Consider the following 21,921-nt stretch of genomic DNA (forward strand, 5'->3'; position numbering starts at 1 on the left):
ATGCATAGTATGAATTTAAAACTATTTGTTCATCGAATTCACAACTAACAGCTACTGTTTTGTAATATAATAATAACAGATTAGATTTATATAGCACTTTTCTATTAATGCATACTCAAAGCACATAGATTGGAGCCATTATTCATTCACTCACATTCACACTTTGGTGATGGTAAACTACATACTATATATATATATATATATATATATATATATATATATATACATACACACACACACTATTGCCATAATATAATATGACATATATGATGACATTTCATATGCCATATAGAAGATTTTGCATCCATTTCCAACCCTTTGTCAAAGAGCAAAAGAATGAAATACACTTTGAAATTTTCTTGCCCGCAAAAAAGTAAGGCAGACTATTTCTACAGTCCTTAAACTAGAAAAGCACTCGGAGAGCGCAGACCTCCGCCAAGGCAGATCAGTGCCTGCCCCACCCCACCCCCCACCGATCACCACCAAAATTTAATCATTTGTTCCTTGTGCCAGTATCAACATTTCCTGAAATTTTCATCCAAATCCGTCTATAACTTTTGAGTTATCTTGCACACGGACAGACAGACTGACAGACAGACAAACCAACGCCAGCAAAAACATAACCTCCTTGGCGGAGGTAATTATATCACTATTACTCATCGAACACACAGACACAACATGGTCAGGTCGAGGTCAGGACGTCACACACATTCCTCCTTGCGTCTGCTTACTCATGTTGAGCGCTGCCATGCCTCCTTGTGGTGCAGCCGGATACATGGAAGGCATGCTGGTGGTCATGAAATCAGCGATCTGCTGCAGAGCCAACAGGCTTGTGGGCGTCTTCCCCTTCTTCAGCTGATCCTGGATCATCGTTTCCAGCTCGTCACAGAATGCCTGTTGGGTGTTAGCGCAGACACACACAGACGAACACAGTGAGAAACGAATGGAAAAGCACAATGATCAACAACCAAACAGAAGGAAGCACAAGTGGAAGACAGATTAATTCATTTATGTTTGGGCTGAGAGTTAGACCAGGTCTGACTAACGAGTCCAAAGCCTGACAAAGAGAAAACCTGGTAAAAGCCCCATTCTGGCAGATGAATACATCAGTGTTTTGTGGACAAACAAAAGGCCTTTACAGCAGCGTTGTTCCCTGTCCTGGTGTTCACCTACTCACAGACTCACTGTTTATGAGGAATAAACTGGAGCCACCATGTGACACTAGTAGAGGCTGTAACCTTTAAATCACTAAAGGAGCCTATTCACACTGACATATGTGGTCCTGACAGTGAGCATTTATACAGCAGGGGATGCTGTGTGTACAACAGATTCAACGTGTTTGGTGTAATAAGCAGGGTTACTACACATTTTCCATTTTAAAATCCCATACTTCATGAGAGAAATTTGACTCTAGAGTTTCAAACTAAATTTGATAAATAGGAAACAAACAAACAAACTCAAATGACAAGGGGCATGGGTTAGTGATGTGGTTTCTAAGCTTTTTGGTCACAAGGCTACAATGGATTTATTTTAAAATAAAAACATCAGTGTAATTTCATTTTTTGTAAGGGTTTACTGCTATGTATCATCTATGTTTCAACAGTGGAAGTGCATAGTCTTATTTTTCAATTCCATTCTGTTGTAGGGATGCAACAGTACTCGGGGAAAATACCGAACCGTTCAGTCCACCATGCACGGGACAATCCACCCTTATGGACCGCGGGTTTTCAGTTTTACAATTGATTTTGTTTTACAGGCCACTGAATGTGTGTGCCTGTCCAGGCAGGCGAAAGCCCACCCCCGCAAGTTAATGTCCAATCACTGGTGTGCCTCTACAACAGTGATTGGGGGGTTTGGCTTTATAACTCATAAAGGTTTAAGTTGCTCCACTGTCACATCTCATCTGTTCAGTAACTACACATGGAGTGGAGATGGTCCACGACATGGACCACAGCTTGTACCTGTCTCTCAACATGCATGTGAGCGCGCAGCGCAGGGAAGCCCCGCCCCTCAGTGAGAGACATCGGACTGAGAAGCGGCTTTAGACTCAACACACATACAATACTGTGACATGCTATTACAAGGAAATGTGTACAGTACATAACCTTAGCATTTTTATACCACCGTTTTCTTTTACATCCCTATGTGGAACAGGAATTTATTTATAATTAAAAAAAAAAAAAAAAAAGGCCACTTTTTTCAACAAGGCAATAAGGGCAGGGGCTTCAGCCCCCTTTGGACCCTATGCGTGCATGTGCCTGTTTTATATGACAGTACACAAGTAGTCAAGAAATAAGAAAGTGTTATATTGTTCAGTACATAAAGTGTTATGTTATTCAGTGCAGTGATATAATTTGTTCCTACTGTAAAATTCGGTTTTGCTGACAAGCAAAATAAAAATAAAATTTTGGGAGAAAAAAAAAAAAACTGTTTTCTATGCACAAAACGCGCACCAAAACCATACCGTGGGCTACCTGTACTGTTGCACCCCTGCTCTGTTGTAAATATGTATATAGTCTGTTTAGGTTTTATTACTATTATAATTTTATATTATAATATATTATATTATAATTCTCTTTGTGCAGGCACATTTTTCCCTGCCCTTTATTCTGTTGCTGCCTTAAACATTTACTGTCCCCGTTGTGGAAGGTTTGTTCACTAGGACGGAGCTCTACTGAATGAAAAACAGTCTAACCGGACTCTGTAGGATCATGGAGACCCTCTTCCTCTGCTCCATCATGTTGAAGTCCTGCCGTAGGTCAGGCGCCATGTTCCGCTCCCTCTGGTACTCCGGACTGCTCTCGTCCACCCGGTCAAAGTACCGCTCCTTGTGTGGGGCAGTGGTGGGAGGGGGGGCCGTCACCACACCGGCACCTGAGTCACCGTTCATCCTGGGCTGGCCTCCTGCATGTCACAGAACAGTGGTTTCTTCATCAATGACAGATATATTATTTTATGAAGCTCAGTCAAAATGCTTATGTTTGATTATCTGACATAAATGAACAGACATGTGGTATTAAGAAGTGTGGCCTACTGCTAAATACAGGGTTTCCACAAAGTCTTTTTACAATTCATTACAAAAGCAATTGATGAGATCTGTTCATCAGATTTGTTCTATGTACTCAGTGGTTAAAGTTTTTAATCACATTGTTTGATCATGTGCAATCAAATCATTGCTCCATTTTTCTTCAACTACAGATCAATTAGTCCAAATGTTGACCTTTGACCTTTTGACTGAAAATGTTGCACCACAACTGGATAACCTTCAACCAACCATCATTTTCCAGTAGATGGTGCACCACCACATTGGGGACTGTATGTTGGTGGGTTCCTAAATCTAACATTTCCAGACCAGTGGATTGGAAGGGATGGTCCAATTCCCTGGACACCTTGTTCAGCAAATATCACTGCCCTGAATTTATTTCCATGGGGTTATGTTAACGATATCATGTATCGAAAAAGATACGGGACATCAACGACCTGAAAGAAAAGATCACTGATGTCACTGACACCATTGATGAGTCTCTGATACAGACAATATGGAAACAAATCCAGTTCCATCTGGATGTGCTTCATACAACTAATGGTCCCATATAGAGGTGGATTAAATGAGGCAAAAGAAAACTTCAATAATTGCTTTTCATTTTGTAATAATTTCCACAGATTTGACTATTCATTTGCTTTTGTAATACATTTGTTAAATTGTAAAGACACTTTATGGACAACCTGTACTTTGAGGAAAACTTGAAATCATCATTGCACATGAATTCAGCATTGACTTTTTCCAAGACTTCTTCAACCAACTTCCCAGACATAGATCAATCCTAGTCATGTCCTGGGTTTCTTTCAATCTTTGACACTAATACAAATACAGATAAAAAATCAAACAAATAAAATTACAATACACATTACTGTGCAAATCTTAAATCCTATGATTAACCACATTTGCATTTATATAGGCTACCCTCAAAATAAGTTTAAAAACAAAAACAAACCTATTTACCTCAAGCTGAAGGAAAGCTGTATGTGCTGCACTCAGTTATTTACTCCTTACATATTGAAATTTGGCATAAAATGACAACATCTTCTGATTTTCTATAGATAACTCCTTTGGTGGCCAGACCAAAGAAAAATCCACTAAAGTTTTATACTGAAAAATGTTTTTAGTCCAGAACTAAGACTAATCTGTGTCTTGGAAACTGAACTCTCGAGTTTAATTGTCAAACATAAAAAGTTGGGAATGCAATTTCAACATTTTGTAGCATTTTGTTGCAAAAAAACCCCAAAAAAACAGAATTAGACACAGCTAATTATTCATTGAAACAATTGTAGAATATGATTAGAGTGGATCTAAGTCTGTAATAGACTGTGAAGTACCTCTGAGGTTACAGATAACTGAGGAAAGAGTCAGCAAGAGACAGAGAAAGTTTCTCTGGTGTCAGTGAGGAAATGAACACCACTATTAGACCTGGAAACCAATCACACACCACCAGCCTCTCCTATTTCCTGCCACGGTCATGTGATTGCTCATCCCAGCAGAACAGGGCTTTCCTGGAAACACATCACCACTCAACACTTAAGGCAGGGTGAAGGAAATTAAAATACAGAGCAGAGCGGAAAAGGCCTCCGTCAGCCAGGGATTTTCTTGCATGTTGTGAACATAACCACAATTTCATCCTGTGTTCATCAATAATAAAAGTATTTAGTGTTGCTACCCTGAACAAGCTTTTCAAATAGATAATGGACAACAACAGTGATGGCATTCAAGAGCGACAGAACAGACAGCTTTCAACTGAGCTGGCTTTAGATGGATCTGGATCAGGATCTGCTTGTCTGTCACAGCTCAGACTACTCAAGGGCCGGCTCTGAAGGACACAATCACAACCGACTTAGAAGCACAGAGAAAGTCGGTGAAGTGATGCATAGTTAATGGACGGGTTGTTCTAGCACAAACTGATGCAGTCCATTAGGCCACATCAATACAAATGTGCAGCCAAAATTGCTATGACAACGCCAGACCAAACCCAAAGCATCCAGCATCACACAGAGCGCTGACAGACCCTCTGTCTGTTTCTGTCCACTGAGCTTTAACAAAACATCATATCCCAATATTTTCACATTAATGACACTCTACAGATAGTGATGCATCTTCAGTTCCAGTTGATCTGACACCAGTGTTTAATGAATAAGCAACATACAGTATCTGACTAAAGTAACAGTAAGAGTAAAGTAACATGAGGATTCACTTTAAACATTGCTTTCTAACTTTGCAAAATAAAATGCAGACAAAAAATAGACATAAATGAAATTATAAAATCTTTTTTTTAAATAATAAATTATCATGCACCGGCAACTTAACAATACAACAAACACTATTGTTGGTGTAGAAGTGCAAAATAACTCAAAAATACAGAATTTATTTTTATAATGTATTTGTCATTGTTGATCATTCATAGATGTTGTAAGTGGAGATATAATTTCCTGTGTGTACATTGTTTAAACAGATCATTCTATGAATCAGAGCCACTCTTACATTAACCAATACACCTGTTTGAGTCCGTTTTGGATCAATAAGCAATACCAGTATCAGCATCCGTAGTAAAAATCTTGGTTACCAAACCACACAAGATGCCATAAAACACTATTTTTTGTCTACTTCTCAAAATAAAGGTTCAACTAGGCCTACATGACACATGAATACAAAGGCAATATAACAGAACCAATACATTTCCCAGTTCTACTTTCATACTGAAACACTTGTTCCTTATGAATCAAAGTTTCATTCCAATCTCTGAATTACAAGTTCCCATAACAAAAAACACTTAATTGAGGAAATGGGTGTGAGTGAAATGTTAAAAACATGCACCTTCAAACTAGACAGTTTGCAATGTGCAAGAGCGTAATAAAAACCCGTCACGTTTGTTCAGTCACTAATGAGTCAATTTACTAAACACTCCACTTACGCTTTCCATGTGAGATGAAACTCCAAATTCTATCCAAAGACGAGGAAGCTGAGGCATCAACCCTTGTCTTCCTCTTAAAATTCACAGCCAACTTCCTAAAACCCAGTCCTTTCACATTCTTCTCTTTCGTACCCCATTTCTGCTTTCTTTCAGTCATCTCTGCTGTCGTCAAATGTTATGAGATTAGACAGACTAGGGGACAGTGTACTCTATGTGCAGTCATTTAGGGGGGGAAGTTAGTTGGTTTCTCTCACTGGTGTAATTCAGATATCTGTCGTTGACACAAGAATAAGGGCATCAGCACTCGGCTCTAGAGCCAAATGCACTCAGTGGGAAGGAATGGAACCATCAATGGCCTCAGTCTGTTTATTAATACCAATGAAAAAATCTGTTCAAATATGTCAGATCGAGGCAAGTTTCATGGTTCACTTCAGCATGATTTACAGCAGTGTTTCCCAACCAGTGTGCCGCGGCACATTAGTGTGCCGTAAAAAATCATCAGGTGTGCCGTGGAAGATTATCCAATTTGACCTGACTGGTACTGTAAGAACAGCGTACGCACTAATGATCCACTCAACCACAACAGTCTCCTGTTTGCCTTTGCAAAAATAAAAATAAAAGTGAAAGTGAACCAGCCCTGATGCAGTGCGATCTGCTGATAAAGCCCCCCCTCACTAGTGACGCGCGGATTAGCGAGTAACCCACAAACCCCAGGTATCAGGTTGGGGCAGGGGGGATATGCCTCCCATAGTATTACACAAAGGACTTCAATCCGGGGGTTCGTCTGAGGGGTCGCTGACGAACCGCTCTCAGCTTTCTTGTTCCAAACACTCCGTGACAATGTGCCCCGATGTGCCCTGCCCCCCCGAAAAAAGAGAGAGACTTAGAGCTGTTGAGGAATATTTGTGTGTCTTTCTTCAATTCCTGCAAGAATATAAGCTTTGTGTTCAACTAAACAGGTCCAGGTTTCACACCAAGTAAGTACATTGAGACTAGATTTGTATAACATTTCAGTAAATACACTTTTTGTGACATTTTTGTTTGGTGGTGTGCCTTGTGATTTTTCTAAAGTAAAATATGTGCCGTGGCTCAAAAAAGGTTGGGAAACACTGATTTACAGGGAGGAGGAGGAGGAGGTGTTAATGCTCTGACTGTCTGCTGCCGTTTACTGTCTGCTGCTCATGTTGGTTTTATTGTTAGCAGTGACTGAAATCTGTCTGTTGACACCTAGAGGACGAAAGCAAATGAGAGAAGTCCTAGAACAAGACTCTCAAATAGTTCTGCCAATTGATCTTTTTGTTTTTACACCAGACAAAAATACATCTGAGGGATGAAACACAGTTGTCAGCATTTTCACTTACGCATGCAGCTGTTACAATAAAAGCCAACGCAGCACTTATCTATCCACAGCATTCTGCAGCTTAGAATCAAACCACTCTGCTCTATAAAGCTCAGGTATTCCCATCATTGTATAGAAATTAGAATATGCTTTATTAAAATTTTCACCTATCTGGCATTTTATATTACTGCATAAGCTGTAGAGGGAAACAACATTTACACTTAGACAGGTCACAGTTACATAACATCTAAATAGTCATTAAAAGGAGACTGATCCGATGAAATCGTGCTGTACGTCAAGCCAATTCTTATGGCATTTGGCGTGCTACGCATATGCATTTTTGTCCTTTTGCTGTTTGTTTTTAAATGCCATTTGATTGCGTGTCAATGTATGCCAAAATCTCCAGTTCACATAACCCTAACTGTAACTAGCGATGTCCGATCTGGATTTTTTTTGCTTCCGATCTGATCTTTTTTAGGATTAGTTTTGCCAATACCGACTTTTTACACTAAAATTTTGTCATTATTCATAGGTTATTATACTATTATTTTACTTGAGATCACAATTGGGCTGAATGAGTATAATTTTTGCACTTTCCAAATTCATACTGTGGGACAAATTAGAATGTTTGGTGGTCTGGTTTTGGTTCGCAGGCCGTATGTTTGCCACTGCTGTAGCCGGCCTATGGACAGATCTGTCCAGGTATTATATAGGGGAGTGTTAGTGATGCGCACATCAGCGGGTTACTCGCGGGTCAGGTTGGGGCAGGTCAAAAGAATGTCAGTTTATTTGCGGGGCGGGTTGGGGCGGGTCAAATAATTCCAAAAAAGCTCCGCAGGTTGAAAAAAAAAAAAAAAAAAAAAAACAGACTCGCACATCACTACCGGACCATAAAGTGAAAGTGAAACCTATAGACACTATTAATTCTTCTAAGCCTCCTGCTGTTGTGCAGCTAATTTTCCTTTTCCCAACCTTCATAAACTTTAATTTGAGGGGGCAGGACATCTGTTTAATAGAATGTTCAGTTGTTGGTTGTATTAATGAAGAAAAGTGGCTGAACGGGACAGAAAGCACAGTCAACAACCTGGAGGGGGTGGGGCATGAAGTGGCTCATTTGCATTTAAAGGGCCAGTGCTCAAAACCACCTTTCTGGTGTCATTACTCAGAAATAGGGTTGAAGATGGACCTGTGGAGTTGAATTAATGAAGAATTCAGACCCAAGCAGAGCATTTACAGTTTATGTAGACCACAGGAAAATGTTTGAAAATGAAGAATTCCATTTAAAAAAAGCAAAATATCACTCCTTAAAACATTCCCTATCTATGACTAACAGGACACTAGAGCTTTGCAAAAGGCATTCAGACCAGCCCTATAATGACCCAATAGTCATATAATCGTCCACTCCTTCTCAGTGCTTAACAGAGTAGTTTTACTTGTATTACCCGTCCATATTTACACGTTACACACATAGGCAAACTGAACTACTGCAGTCTCAAGCTCTGGAAACTTGGCCTGAACCTGTGTTAGGTCTGCAATTAATACTAATGTTGTGCACAAGGGCCCAAATCCCTGCACAACAGACAGTTATGTATTATGATCCTTTCAAATGTCTCTCTAGTCCAGAAACAGTCCAACAATGTAGTGTGTACTACCAAGAAAATACCTGAAAATGCAGTGAATGAACCACAGGCTTTTCTTTCATTACCATTAAAATTGCATGACACAGAAGGCTAAAAGAGCTTAAGAGATGTTCGTATTTCACATGTTCTTCCAATTTTATCTTTTCAACCCCAGAATTAACAAAGCCAGGTAAAGGCCAACAGAGTAAAATACCATACTGTCCATATACAAGTATTTGCTGTGAAATTATAGTATAAAAGGCCCCTTTCACTCCAATCTCAAAGACATGTCTGAGTAAACGCATATCTTGCTGCACTCTGCCTAGTCATGACATTAAGTGAAGTGATTCCAGCTGTGCAAAAACATCATCAACATCTTTAAACTGTGGACAAAGTAGCAATAACAACAGCTGTAGCTGGAGGAAATATTCTCAGTCTTTGCAGAATGTTGTCATCTCACGCCCCTGCCTCACCAGACCCCTTTATCTCTCCTCGCAAGCGTAGGTGCAGGGGCTCGGCTAGCCTCCACAACTGTTAAAAAGAGTGCAATCACCATGGAAACCAAACGCATTACCATGGAAACACAAGACACTCTATAGAGATTGCAGTTATGTAATAATAGCTGTGGGATAACATCATGCTGAAAGGCAGTCAGAGTCACTAGGCAAACACCTTCTAACTCATGAGGCCTTTTTTTTTTTTTTTTTTTTTTTTTTTTTTTTACACCAGACTTACATCACAGTCTTACTTGGTGGCTTTAGGAATGTTGTTTTTCACTAGAAATGCACCAGTTTCCTGAAGACATTAACACAATGTACCCCTTTAATGGAGAGAAAGAATAAGTGTAAACCTTTGTAAAGGCAGATGCGATACAAATGGAACACCTTGGGACATCTCCCTAAAAGCAGAGCTGCCCCGGTGTCCACAACCACATCCACTGATCTGTTTAGGAAAGAACCCTGATTTCACTGATTGGATGTACGGCTGAGACTGAAGCTGCATCGCCTGTGCTACAACTTAAGGGGGCCTTGGCTTAGGCCACCTTGAGTGGCAGTTTTAAGAGGGAAAAAGGTGACTAAAATGACACTGACCTATCCAATGGTTCTGGGTTTGGTCTTGACCTGACCATTTCAGAACAAAAAGATGTTTTGTCAGTGCCATTATAAAAAAAAAAAAAGCTTCTCTGTTTTATATTATTTCAATTAAAAGCCATGAAAATCTGCACTGACCTCTTAATACAGCTATTTTCTGACTTATGGCAAGTGTCAAAAACATGTTAATAAATTCAGACATGAGCTCTGTTCCTTGTGGAATTATTTTGAACAAATGGGTACATTCTAGTTTATCAGGATCATCAATCAGCAGAATAAAGGCTTATGCACATTAAAAGCTGCTCTTTCTCCCTGCGTTTGTGCAGTGGATGTGGAAATCCTTCAGATTAGATGGATCCAAGTTTTTCGTGTCTCCAAGCAACGGGAGAATATTGTGATGATGAATCATGCATCATATTGATACAGTACATGTGCCATCTGCTGCTTCTGTGTGAAAAATTAAAATCTGATTTCAATTTCATTCAGTATTAACTGATTGGTATCACTAAATAATTCTGAATCAATGTACAATTTTGAGCTGTAACCTGACTATTTGACTACTGCAGCCATGCAACATGTCATCAATACGGGTATCAATATTGACATTGAAAAGGAAATAACTAGGAAATTTCAGCAGTGAAGAGTTGAATCTGCTCTTAAATAATGAACAGGACAGAAAGATTACCATGTTTCTACAGTGCCTCAGAACGGACTTCCTTATGTTTATTCTGTTTTACGGTTGGTGACCTCTAGAGTTAAGGCGCATTAACTATCACCTATGGCTGAGTGTGGATCCAAGTTAATATTCCTAGAACGACCGGCTTCTGCGACCCACCTAGGAGAGGCTCCGCCGACCAGATGGTCCAGGCGGCCAGTTCCTCCTCACTGCAGGTTCAAGTTTGAGGCTGGGAGGACTTCCCATGGAGGTGTTTTCCCCACCCTTCCTCCATGTCCCTCCCACACCAGAACCGTCGCAAGCAAGATCGTGATGCCCCGTCTCCCCCAGGGGCCTGCGAGAAGGAGCCAACTGCGCCTCTGCTTTGGTATAACCCGGGATCAGGTACTCGCTGCCCCGCTCTGAAAAACTGATCTCATCCCAGATTTCTACAAAGAGGAGCTGCACCATCATGGCTTCAACATCCTTGCAAGGCTCCAATCCAGACCAGGAGTGTTTCAGAAGTGGTGCATAGTCTTCTGATTTGGTCCTTTCCACTCATTTTTGTGTTTCAACCATAGTAAAAATAAGTCATGTAGTTATACATTTTCTTTTTGTCTGTTTTAATTGTTTGAAAGAAAGATAATACACAGAGCATGTTGTCACATACTCTAAACCGCCATTACAAGTGCATCCTGTGATGACACAGCTGTGATAAACCAGGTATGTACCAGATGACTCGAGTTGAATTTGCAAATATTTTACTTTCCACCTTCATCATAGACCATGACGCAATGCTTTAAGGACTAATCTTTAAGCATTGAAGCCCCAGGCGATCTGCCCTCCCACACGGCTTGGCTCTTTGTAAAGAGTTCAATGTATATTGCCCACATTCAAGTTCTCTCATGATTCTCTGTCATGAGACGGAAGCTTGCAAAAAAAAAAACATCTTTTCAGCATAACTAACCTCTCCTCAGACTGAAAGCAATCTTAAGAAAGATCCATTTAGTCTGTTCCAGAAATATGTCAAACAAACAAACAGCAGTGAAAAGATTATTAAGAAAAAAAGATGGCTTCAGTCTATGGTCTCTCAATTAACAGTGAATGTACAGTTTGTGTTTTCAGGCATCCAAGCATAGCGTTCAGAGGAGGTTCTTTATATCTCTGAGCTGGATGCCTATCATTACTGAGGAATCCACTAGCAACTGTGTGTGTGTGTGTGTGTGTGTGTGTGTGTGTGTGTGTGTGTGTGTGTGTGTGTGTGTGTGTGTGTCCATGTTCTCTGACCAGCAGGAGTGTATTAGGTGGCATTTTAGCTGTGCCCTATGTATCATCTTGTGCACCAGACTATTAGCTCACAACATGACCTGACAGCAGCATGTAAGCAGAAGGTCACGTCCAGAGCATAAAGCACTTCCACAGTCCTGCAATCTAATCACAACTTTACAAAAAGTGATAAGAAACCCCTAGCTGCTTTTCCCCTTTTTACAGATCTTCTCTGTTGTAAGTGGTTCATATTATGACAGATTAACAACAAACTTTTAAACAAGTTTCTAAAAAAATTGGAGACAGAGACATAAGTGAGGACTTTTGTGGTAGAGCGAACTGAGGATGTTACATACATGCAGGTTTGCAGGAAATTTGTAACATTACATTATCTGTTTTCCCCCCACTGTGCAATTTACCAGGTGTTTGGTGAAATATGCTAGTCATTCTAGAGTCAACCATTCAAGGCCCATTCATGCTCACTTTACGAACATAAATAGGTATGTCCATTTCAAATGGTGTCAAGCGTCACTGCCCTCATACTTAGATGCATCCGCTGCATTGGAATGAGCATTTGTCAATTTAACAGAGCGAATTAACATACTGGCTGAATACCACGAAGAAGAGTAAAGTTTTTTGGAAAGAAGACAATAAATAATAAACATGGCAACAACAAAGGTGGTATTACTAACGTGGATACTAATGTTGATTTACAGAAGGGTAGTTATCATAAATATGTCAGTACTTTTTCACTATTCATTTTTCACTGTGACTGCATTATCCCCAAACGCAGCTCTGCTTTTGCGCAGACTGCCTTCTCATACAAGGCTGTTAAAGTGTGGAATGGGCTCCCCATCAATTTCAAAACTTGCTCCGTCTACAAATGTTTTTATAATGTTACAAAAAATGGCTCCAAAGTAACCTGCAATGCCGACACTAATATGTATTCTGGTGCCTATGGCAAAGATTTCTGTCTGGTCAAACAAATCAAGTACCTACTTATGTCTGTACACATGCATTGTATAAATTGTCTTGGTTAATTCTACAGATGTTTTTAGCTCAATACTTCTTACTCTTGCACTTCTTTCCATGTCTGGTTTGCTATTGTATGTTTAGCCTATTTATTTATTCTTTTTTTCTCTTCTCTCTCTTCTTCTTTCTTTCATATTTTATTCTTATGCAAGAAAATGTTATTGTACTTTTAGAATGTAAGCCCCTTTTTATGTATTTGGCTGTAACCGTCCAGCCTGAGCATACTTTCCTATATCTGTCATGGTTTAATGGTTTTCTTTCAGTATATTAGTACTTCCATGTGATCCATGTGATGTTTTGTTATGTAGGTCGTTTGTTCAGGATAACCGACAGCAATTAGCTTCTCTACTAAATCTGGTGGATGCATCTTGTTCTTTGCTACTAATGCCAATACACACTGTCCTGTAACTAAATAAATAAATACTAACTCACACAGACACTCTTTGAAAAGTTCCACTATTTCTGGAAATCATTCTCCTCAAATCTCAACACTGCCTCCACAGTTCCCTTTGGTACTACTCCGTATTCTCTGTTGGGGTTCGCATCCACAAGCTCCCAGAGGATGGACAGAAATACAAATGTAATGAATGCAGAGGATGGACAGAACACAAATTGTCTTCAACATAGATAAATAAATGGGCCTTTTAGCAGAGTGCAAAGGCATAAAGGAATATCTACACCAGGACAATGTGAGCGAGTCAACCATAATTTCCTACGTAAAAACAAATGAATCATTGCCATACACCAGTGCACAACACAGGGCAAACTCTAACTTGCTTTTTGAAATGCACCATAAATAGATGTCAGGCTTCACCCCTGATGGGACTATTGACACGGGAAAAGCATTATCTGCTGCATGACTGCCGAGGCCAGACACCATGTTGTGTTAGCGTTTGAGGGCCACGGCTCAGTGTTTATCTGGCTGTCGCATGTCACACAGGACAGAAGGGTGGGAGATGACGCTCTGAAACAACACACCCTTGCCTGTATACTTTCCATGGGATCACACACTGGAATTATTTTCAAGCATGCGTCTACAGTGTGTTCAACTGCCCCAGATATAAGAATGATTGACATCATCTTTTCAACCTCTGTGGTGCCAAGCAAAGTTCAGAAATGCATGTTTACATATCTCTAAAAAAGAAACCCTGATAAGTGATCACATATGGGGAGGAAGGAAGGAATGAGATAGTGACACAGAACACTGACTTGAAATGAGGAACACAATTTCAGCTGCACTGCAGTCAAAGCAGTGGGTGTGGGGAGTGGGAGTAAAACAAACAGAGTGCTGTATCTAGACTGTGTATGCTGTATGTGTATGTTTATGTGTGTGTGTAGTAGTGTGCTGAGGGTGGCAACGTGAAGCCAGACCGACAGAGCAGAGCACTGTCCTTTGGGAGTTTCACTAACAAAATTACAAAATCCAGGGAGTTACCATCTCAACACAAACTCACAGACAATTTATGTTGGCAGTTTGGATTTGTTAATCCTCATCGAGTCAGTTCAGGGGGGTGGGGGGAGTTCACAGAGACTTCACAAACAAGTCAGACACAGTAGCTCAGTGGTTCGTCCTGTTTGGGCCTCCATATTAAGCATAAACATCATATAAACATAAAATTAGCTATTAAAGCTCTTGGAAATTTGGCTTGAAATGATGACATGGCATGAGTGAAGTAACTGAGCATCTACAAAAATCTGAAAGTTAATAAACATTCATGACTCAAGCTCATTCTGCTGTTTCAGAGCGTCAGATCATATTTTGATTGACACCTTGTTGGCTACATAATCACTGGGGCAAAATATGTTAGTTAAGTGTGTTAGATAGAGAGATAATCTTAAATATAGTGTTATGGAAATGTTCAACTGATAACCCACACACAAAGAGGAGGAGAGAAAGTTAGAGTTAAAATAAATAAATGCATTTATTGAGAAGTCAATCACAGAGAAACTCTGTAAGTGAAGTCTGATTAAACAAGAGAAAACTAAAGATTATATAGAACCAAATCCAACCCCCTCAAACTATGATGTCATTCCTTACGTACATCGTACCACCCCATACTACTCCTTCTCTGCTCCGTGAAGAGGTCATGATGACCTCTCCACTCTAACCTTGCTTGGATCCAATCTGGAGTGCAGGCGCCATCCTCTATCTACACATTCAGACATTTAGGTGTTTGGGTTTTAACTCAAGGCAAGAACTCCGTTCCTGGGTTGGGGGTGTTACAGAGTGGTAAACATCACACATAATGAATAATGACTCAGCATTAAAAGAAGATGTACTAACAGTATAAAATATAAAGAGTATAAAATATAAAAAGTAAATTTTTCCACCACAATAGAATAACAACATACTAATAACTCATTTTTATGTAGGCCCTATGTAATGTAAATCTTAACATTGCTCAACATTAGCTGACATATAGCCAGAGAGTGAACCGCTAGTAATTAATTAACTGAAAAGCTTGTTCACTTTGATGGGATAATACAGAGGTCAAATCCTAACCTTTGGGACCATGGTACCTCATTTCAGAAAAAAAAGTTGTATTGCAGTCAATGGTGAATGACAATTTTTGTTTCTGTTTGAATTATGCTATTGTGCTGTTCGAATTATACACACTACGGTGTTAGTTTATTCATTATCTGAACCCGCTTTATCCTCACTAGGGTCACTAGAGCCTATCCCAGCTACTTATGGGCGAAGACAGGGTACACCCTGGACATGTCGCCAGTTCATCGCAGGGCTGATATACAGAGACAAACAACTAATCACTCTCACATTCACACCTACGGGCAATTTAGATTAACCCATCAAGTCTTTGGATGGTGGGAGGAAGCCGGAGTACCCAGAGAGAGCCCACGCAGACACAGAGAGAACATGCAAACTCCACACAGAAAGGTCCCAACCCCATCGACTGGTATTGGACTCAAACTCGGGACCTTCTTGCTGAGAGGCATGAGTGCTATCCACTGCAAAAATCTAAGAGGCTGTGAAAATACATAGAAATGTGGTCATCGTAACTGTCCCTCTACAAAGTCTGTTCAAAGGCACTGAAGATGCCTCCATACCTTCAACATACAGTAATTTTAGCCTCTTTTTTATACTTTTGTGAATTGCTCTAGAAGGAAAAAAAAGTGTAACACGCCAAGATAGCAGCCATTGTTGTGTTAGTGACAACTATCATGTACTACAAGATGCAGCTCACAAAGCTGTTCCAAATAAAACAGTGTTACTTCTCTAACTTTAGCACAAATTGTCTCAAAAACAGACGTCAATGGGTCCAATCCAAACCGTGGGATAAATTTGTGAATTGCAAAAATTACACTGAAAGTATTAACAATCAGGGGTGTCAACATCCTTAACATACAGACCAATATGATCTTAAGTGGGTCAGACCAGTAAAATACTATCAAGCTAGTCTATAAATAATGACAACTCCAAAGTGCAAAAAAGCAAAACTATATGAAAATGTTAACATTTAAAAACTATCCCTTCAGACAAAATGTGAATAACCTGAACAAATATGAATAATCTAAAATGTCTTAAGACAAGTAAGTGCATTTTTAACAATATTGTGCCTGTTACTAAATTATTTGTGAATCTGTAGCTCCACTGTGATCTGTAAATTGTATTGTACATGTGTAAATGATAAACTGAGGCAGAATATTGTTAAAATTGCAATTACTTTTCATAAGGCATTTCAGGTTGCTCATATTAGAATAGAATAGAATAGAATAGAATAGAATAGAATAGAATAGAATAGACAGATGTGCAGTGTAATTGCAGTTTAAGCCAACTTTGTAGATGTAAACATTTTCATAATGTAACTGTACTTTTTTCACTGTTATTATTTTACTGGTCTGGCCCACTTCAGATCATACTGGGCTGAGACTTTCACACCCCTGATGAACATAGCTCTTACTTTGCAGAACACAGTGCTGCCCTCGGACAGGAAACGGCTCCATCACCACACAACAGCCTTGCAGGACTGAAAACACGCCCAAACCAGACAGACGGACCTGGACTGTATCATCCAGGACTAACCGGGTAACTCTGGGCAGTTTTCCGCTTGACAAATGCAACATAACAGCCGCAGGCCTACACGGGCAGCAGGCAGGCTAACGGTACCTGTGGACAAAACACACCGGCCACAGCGTCTGCGTGACGGCCCTGGGCTGTTGTTGTCCTACACTGGAAACCTTCGGAGTGGAGGTGAACCCCAATGTGAACACCAAAATACTCCAACAAAAACAAAAAGGTGTCCAGCAGACGGTTAAAGTCAAAATGTTAGCATACCAGTGCAGAGGCTCGAGACACGTAAACCCAACGAGAAACACACAAACACACACATGGGCCATATTGCAACGAACAGAAACTGCAACCGAAAAACAAGTACTATGAATTAGTTCCACGGCTTACCCTCTCTTTGATGAAGTGATGAAATAAAGACAGTGCACGGTAAAAGCAGGCCTATAATGTCCAATATTTGTATCCCCCGACCCTAGTGATTTTAGAGTGGGTTTATCTCTGCGCTCGTCGTTCCTTCTTCACAGGCTCCGCCCATCCACCATCATACATACTGGGTGCGGCATAGAGATAATCTCTGCTTTACGATTGGTCCATACTGGGGCATGTGACAATTTCACAGACGATGATTGAACAAGGAGCGTATGGCCCGCCCCCCGCAGAAAAGGGTTTGGGGGATTTTCAGGTTGGAGAAAGTGCTGGTCAGGTAGTGCACAACAGAAGTGATCAAGTCTCTCTCTCTTTTTATTTATTTATTTATTTATTTATTTATTTATTTATTTATTTATTTATAACATGCAAAGAAACAAAATAAAACGAAACAAAGCAAATTAAGACAAAAACAAAATAACATTTAAATGGACAGAATCTATCTTCAAGCACATACAAGTCTGAATATTGCACGGTCAAAAAGGAGTAGGAAGAAGTCTAAACTTATTTAACCCTACCCCTCAATGCTTTTGCACCTTTATCATTAACTTAACCCTTTCATGCATGAATTGTGAGAACCTTTTCTTCAGTGTTTTTATTCCTCCTTAGGCATGAAAAAAACAATGCGATCGAGTTTTTTTTTTTTTTTTTTTTTCTGTGGAGTTACAAAAATATCCATGCATTTAATTTTTGAAGTAAAGAAACATATGTTTAAAACCCAATATCAGAAAGTGATATGAAAACAATGAAATTTAAAAAAAAATTAATGCTGCTAATCTGATGTCTTCTCACATTTTAACATATTCTAACGCTAGTAATTATTCACTTCATGGAGATGATATGCAAAAAAAAAAAAAAAACTTATTGTCTAACAAATAATTGATTTACACTTACACATGTTAGTGCAGATCAGGTTTATCAAGAACAGCAAAGTTACAGTAATGGTCTGAATGTCAGTGTATGGGATGGTGCGTAAGTGTCCACTGTGTTGGCTGATATGGAACTAAAACATCAAAACCCACGAATATACAAGAAAACAGCTGGAGAATAACTGTCCACTGGAGTGGCCTATGCATGAAAGGGTTAATACAAGAATCAAACAATACTATTTTCCTAATTTTAGCATCAAACCACAACAATCTCTAATGCAGTAACTGAATTATTCACAACAAAATGTTCATGGCAGTACAGTCCTACAGACTCAACAATTTAACCATTTTCTTCAATAATTACAGCATATTTATCAATACAACATCATCTATAAACAAACAGGCCTTACTGTCATTATTAAATACTGTACCTCTCAAGAATCAATTCTTTATATCTTTTTTTTAAAAACTGAATTATGTTTGATATTTCTTTTATCTCCACACACAATTTGTTCCATAATTTTACTCCACAGATGGTGATACAGAAACTTTTTAACTTTTTTACATGAGAAATTTACAGGTGTAATAAGAAATTAATAAACGACATGAAATATGCATTCATCCAATAAAACCTGTAACATGACTGAGCTGTTTATTTTAGCAATAGTCAGGTGTAATTTATTTATTATTTTATTTGTACTTGGTTTACACTTTTACATCGATTTGCAGTTTATGAGAGCAAAACCCTGCAAATATCTGTCTGACTCCTAAGTCTTTATGAGTTACAAGCAGCACCTACACATTTACAACCAAATCTCAATAGTAATAGAATTGGTATGACTTTATATGATGCAAAAACCAACAACCTGTTTGTAATTGTATCCAGGTATTTTCTCGATTATGCGTGAAAAGTTTAGGTAAAAAATGTGAATATGGTTTAATTAGGATATAATTTTAGGAAAATTATAATCTTTGAAAAATACTTTTCTTTATCTTTCTGTCTATGTCCAAATATGTCACATTACTGATGCAATCAAATCTATATAAAAGAGCATAAAATGTGTTTATCCACAGAATCACAATATAACTGATATGACTCCTTTTAACTTGAAACCAGACTCCATTTTGTGGCACTTTTGTATTCTGTTGCAGCAGTCCTCATGATGACTCATAGGTGCACATGCTTTAAGACTATATCTTCATACCATTACAGCTCAAATACACAAACCTGACACAGTGGCCTACAATAACAGCTCTGCAGTCTCAACACTGTCCTGCAGACTGAAAATAAGGAGAAAACAAAGCCTATATTGGCCACAAGGTGGCAGAGCTGACTAAACCAGATGTGTAAAGCCGGTGTAGTATGGAATATGGACCCCCTGGAATATGGATCCGGGGTCCTGATTCCGCAGCGGAATATGGACCCGGGGGTCCTGATTCCGCAGCGGAATATGGACCCCCCCTATGGAAAATGGACCCCCCTCCAAATTTAGGGAATGAATTATTTTTTTTTTTTAGTTTTGAATTATAAACACATAAAATAGAAACAAAACAACATTTTGCAAACAAAATTTCATTATTGTGTTCTGTTATTGTGTTCTGTTATTGTGTGATCTGTCTGAGGGAAGAGAGAGTACAAGAACATGTATCAAACGACCATCGCCGCCACAGTGACGTCACAATGGGAGGCCAGGCTGTACGGGGAGGTACGCTCATGCTGCAAGGCTTCACTACAGGGCCCAGCTTTTTTTTTTGTTTGTGGTGGTGGTGGGGCACCCCCCACCCCCACCCCTGATAATTTTCTTAGAAATAAGCATTTAGGCCCCTAATATGTAGAAATTATTAAATGCAGTACTGTATGAAATAATGGTTATTTTTAACTGTACTGGTCATGTAAGAAACAAAATCTTACACAGGGAAGGGGTAAAAGATAGCTTATTGTCAAACTTGTTGTTTCCATGGTTATTTCCCGAGCTTTAGCTAGGGAAAAACCCTGGAAACAACTCGTTATGTATGTTATATATACATGTATATGTGTGTGTGTGTGTGTGTGTGTGTGTGTATATATATATATACATATATATATATATCAGTGGCGATTTCTCATAGACTGCAATTAAAATTACGAAAATTAAATGGTTTAATATGTTGTGTTGACATTTCATTGACTACAAATGTGTTAGAACACATTCATCTCACAGACGAGTTCGTTCAGAATCAGCTTTATCACAAATCAACAAAGGCGATGTTCACTTCTCATACATTCCCAGTGCGCTGTTTTCTCATACATCTCTGCTCAGTGCATTTGTCCGTGGACTGTGGGCGTCTCTGGGCTTCAATGGGACTGAGTGGAACAGTTTTTTTCATTGCCTCAAAACTGGACGGTAATTGGATAAATGCCACGATGTTGTCCCGCCCCCGGACACCGGGCGTCTCTGGGGGTGAATGGAGCTGTGGGCGGAGCTCGGCCGGGCTGGACGCCAGAATCCCACGTGCTGATTGGATGATCAGTCGAAAGGCTGAATCCCGTTTGATTGACAGCTGTTTTGAGATCTCCTCCTTCACTGACACAGTTCAGTTTAATACGCACATTCTGCTGTGAAATCAGAGAAACCACTATGAAATTACTAGTTCATTTCTTGCACTGTAAATAAAACACACTCATTTTACTTCCTTGTTTCAATTTAACATAATTTCAGCGTTTTCTTGTTTCAGTTACATAATTTAATCATTTCTTGTTCGAGTTTAATATCGTTTTGTAGATAGTTAAATCAAACTGTCGGCTAGGTCGGAGTGAAAGGAGCATCTGTAGTTTATAAAGGCTGAAGTCTTACACCTGCAACACAATGGGCCAAGGCCATCTAAGCAGCCCTAGCTCTGCTGGACATAGAGAGGACACTGGTCCAGTCCCTGGAAGAGACGCCTACTTGGTACGATAAGATCACTGAGCATTTTCTTAAAAAGGAACGGAGGGCCGAATGTATGTTTAAATAACTTGACAATTTTTTTTTGATGTAAGCCGACAATGAGCTTCCCCTGTCTGAAGGACGAGCAGCCACCACTGATATATGTATGTATGTATGTATGTATGTATGTATATGTATGTATGTGTATATATATATATGTATGTATGTGTGTGTGTATATATATATGTGTGTGTGTGTGTGTGTATATATATGTATATATATATATATATATATATATATATATATATATGTATATATATGTATGTATATATATATGTATGTATGTATGTATGTGTGTGTGTGTGTGTATATATATATATATATATATATATATATATATATGTATGTATGTATGTATGTATGTATGTGTGTGTGTGTGTATATATATATATATATATATATATATATATATATATATATATATATATATATATATATATATATATATATATATAAAACACCCCCTCCATTACCATTGTTTTGGTCTACTGAAGGATTTGTTGTGCACACCTAGTCTCATGCCTATTATATAATTGTGAAAGACCAGTACAAAAGGGCTGCTGTTTTACTCCCTGATAAAGGCCTAATGCTGAAATATAGTGAAATATATATTTTTAAATGTCTAACAGGACCATGCTGTGACAATAAAGGCAGTTTAATACTTTGAA

At 39.0% G+C, this 21,921-nt stretch overlaps 1 protein-coding gene and 1 long non-coding RNA gene across 14 annotated transcripts in view; both read right to left on the reverse strand.

The window, feature by feature from the left end:
- add1 (adducin 1 (alpha)) overlaps window positions 1–17,531 on the reverse strand; it is a 52,536-nt gene extending 35,005 nt beyond the window's left edge. For all 13 annotated transcript variants that reach the window (XM_030151008.1, XM_030151007.1, XM_030151014.1 and 10 more), the window contains exons 1-3: window positions 17,383–17,531; window positions 2,696–2,904; window positions 732–894 (exon numbers count right to left, since the gene is read on the reverse strand). In XM_030151008.1, coding sequence (XP_030006868.1) covers window positions 732–894; window positions 2,696–2,890 — 358 coding nt within the window. In that variant the 5' untranslated portion in view covers window positions 2,891–2,904; window positions 17,383–17,531. The remainder of the gene's footprint in view (window positions 1–731; window positions 895–2,695; window positions 2,905–17,382) is intronic.
- The window catches only part of LOC115430805 (uncharacterized), a 636,483-nt gene that overhangs the window by 416,691 nt on the left and 197,871 nt on the right, over window positions 1–21,921 (reverse strand). The window lies entirely within an intron of this gene.

Source organism: Sphaeramia orbicularis, chromosome 12 (assembly GCF_902148855.1).
Source record: "Sphaeramia orbicularis chromosome 12, fSphaOr1.1, whole genome shotgun sequence".
NCBI classification, from domain to species: Eukaryota; Metazoa; Chordata; class Actinopteri; order Kurtiformes; family Apogonidae; genus Sphaeramia; species Sphaeramia orbicularis.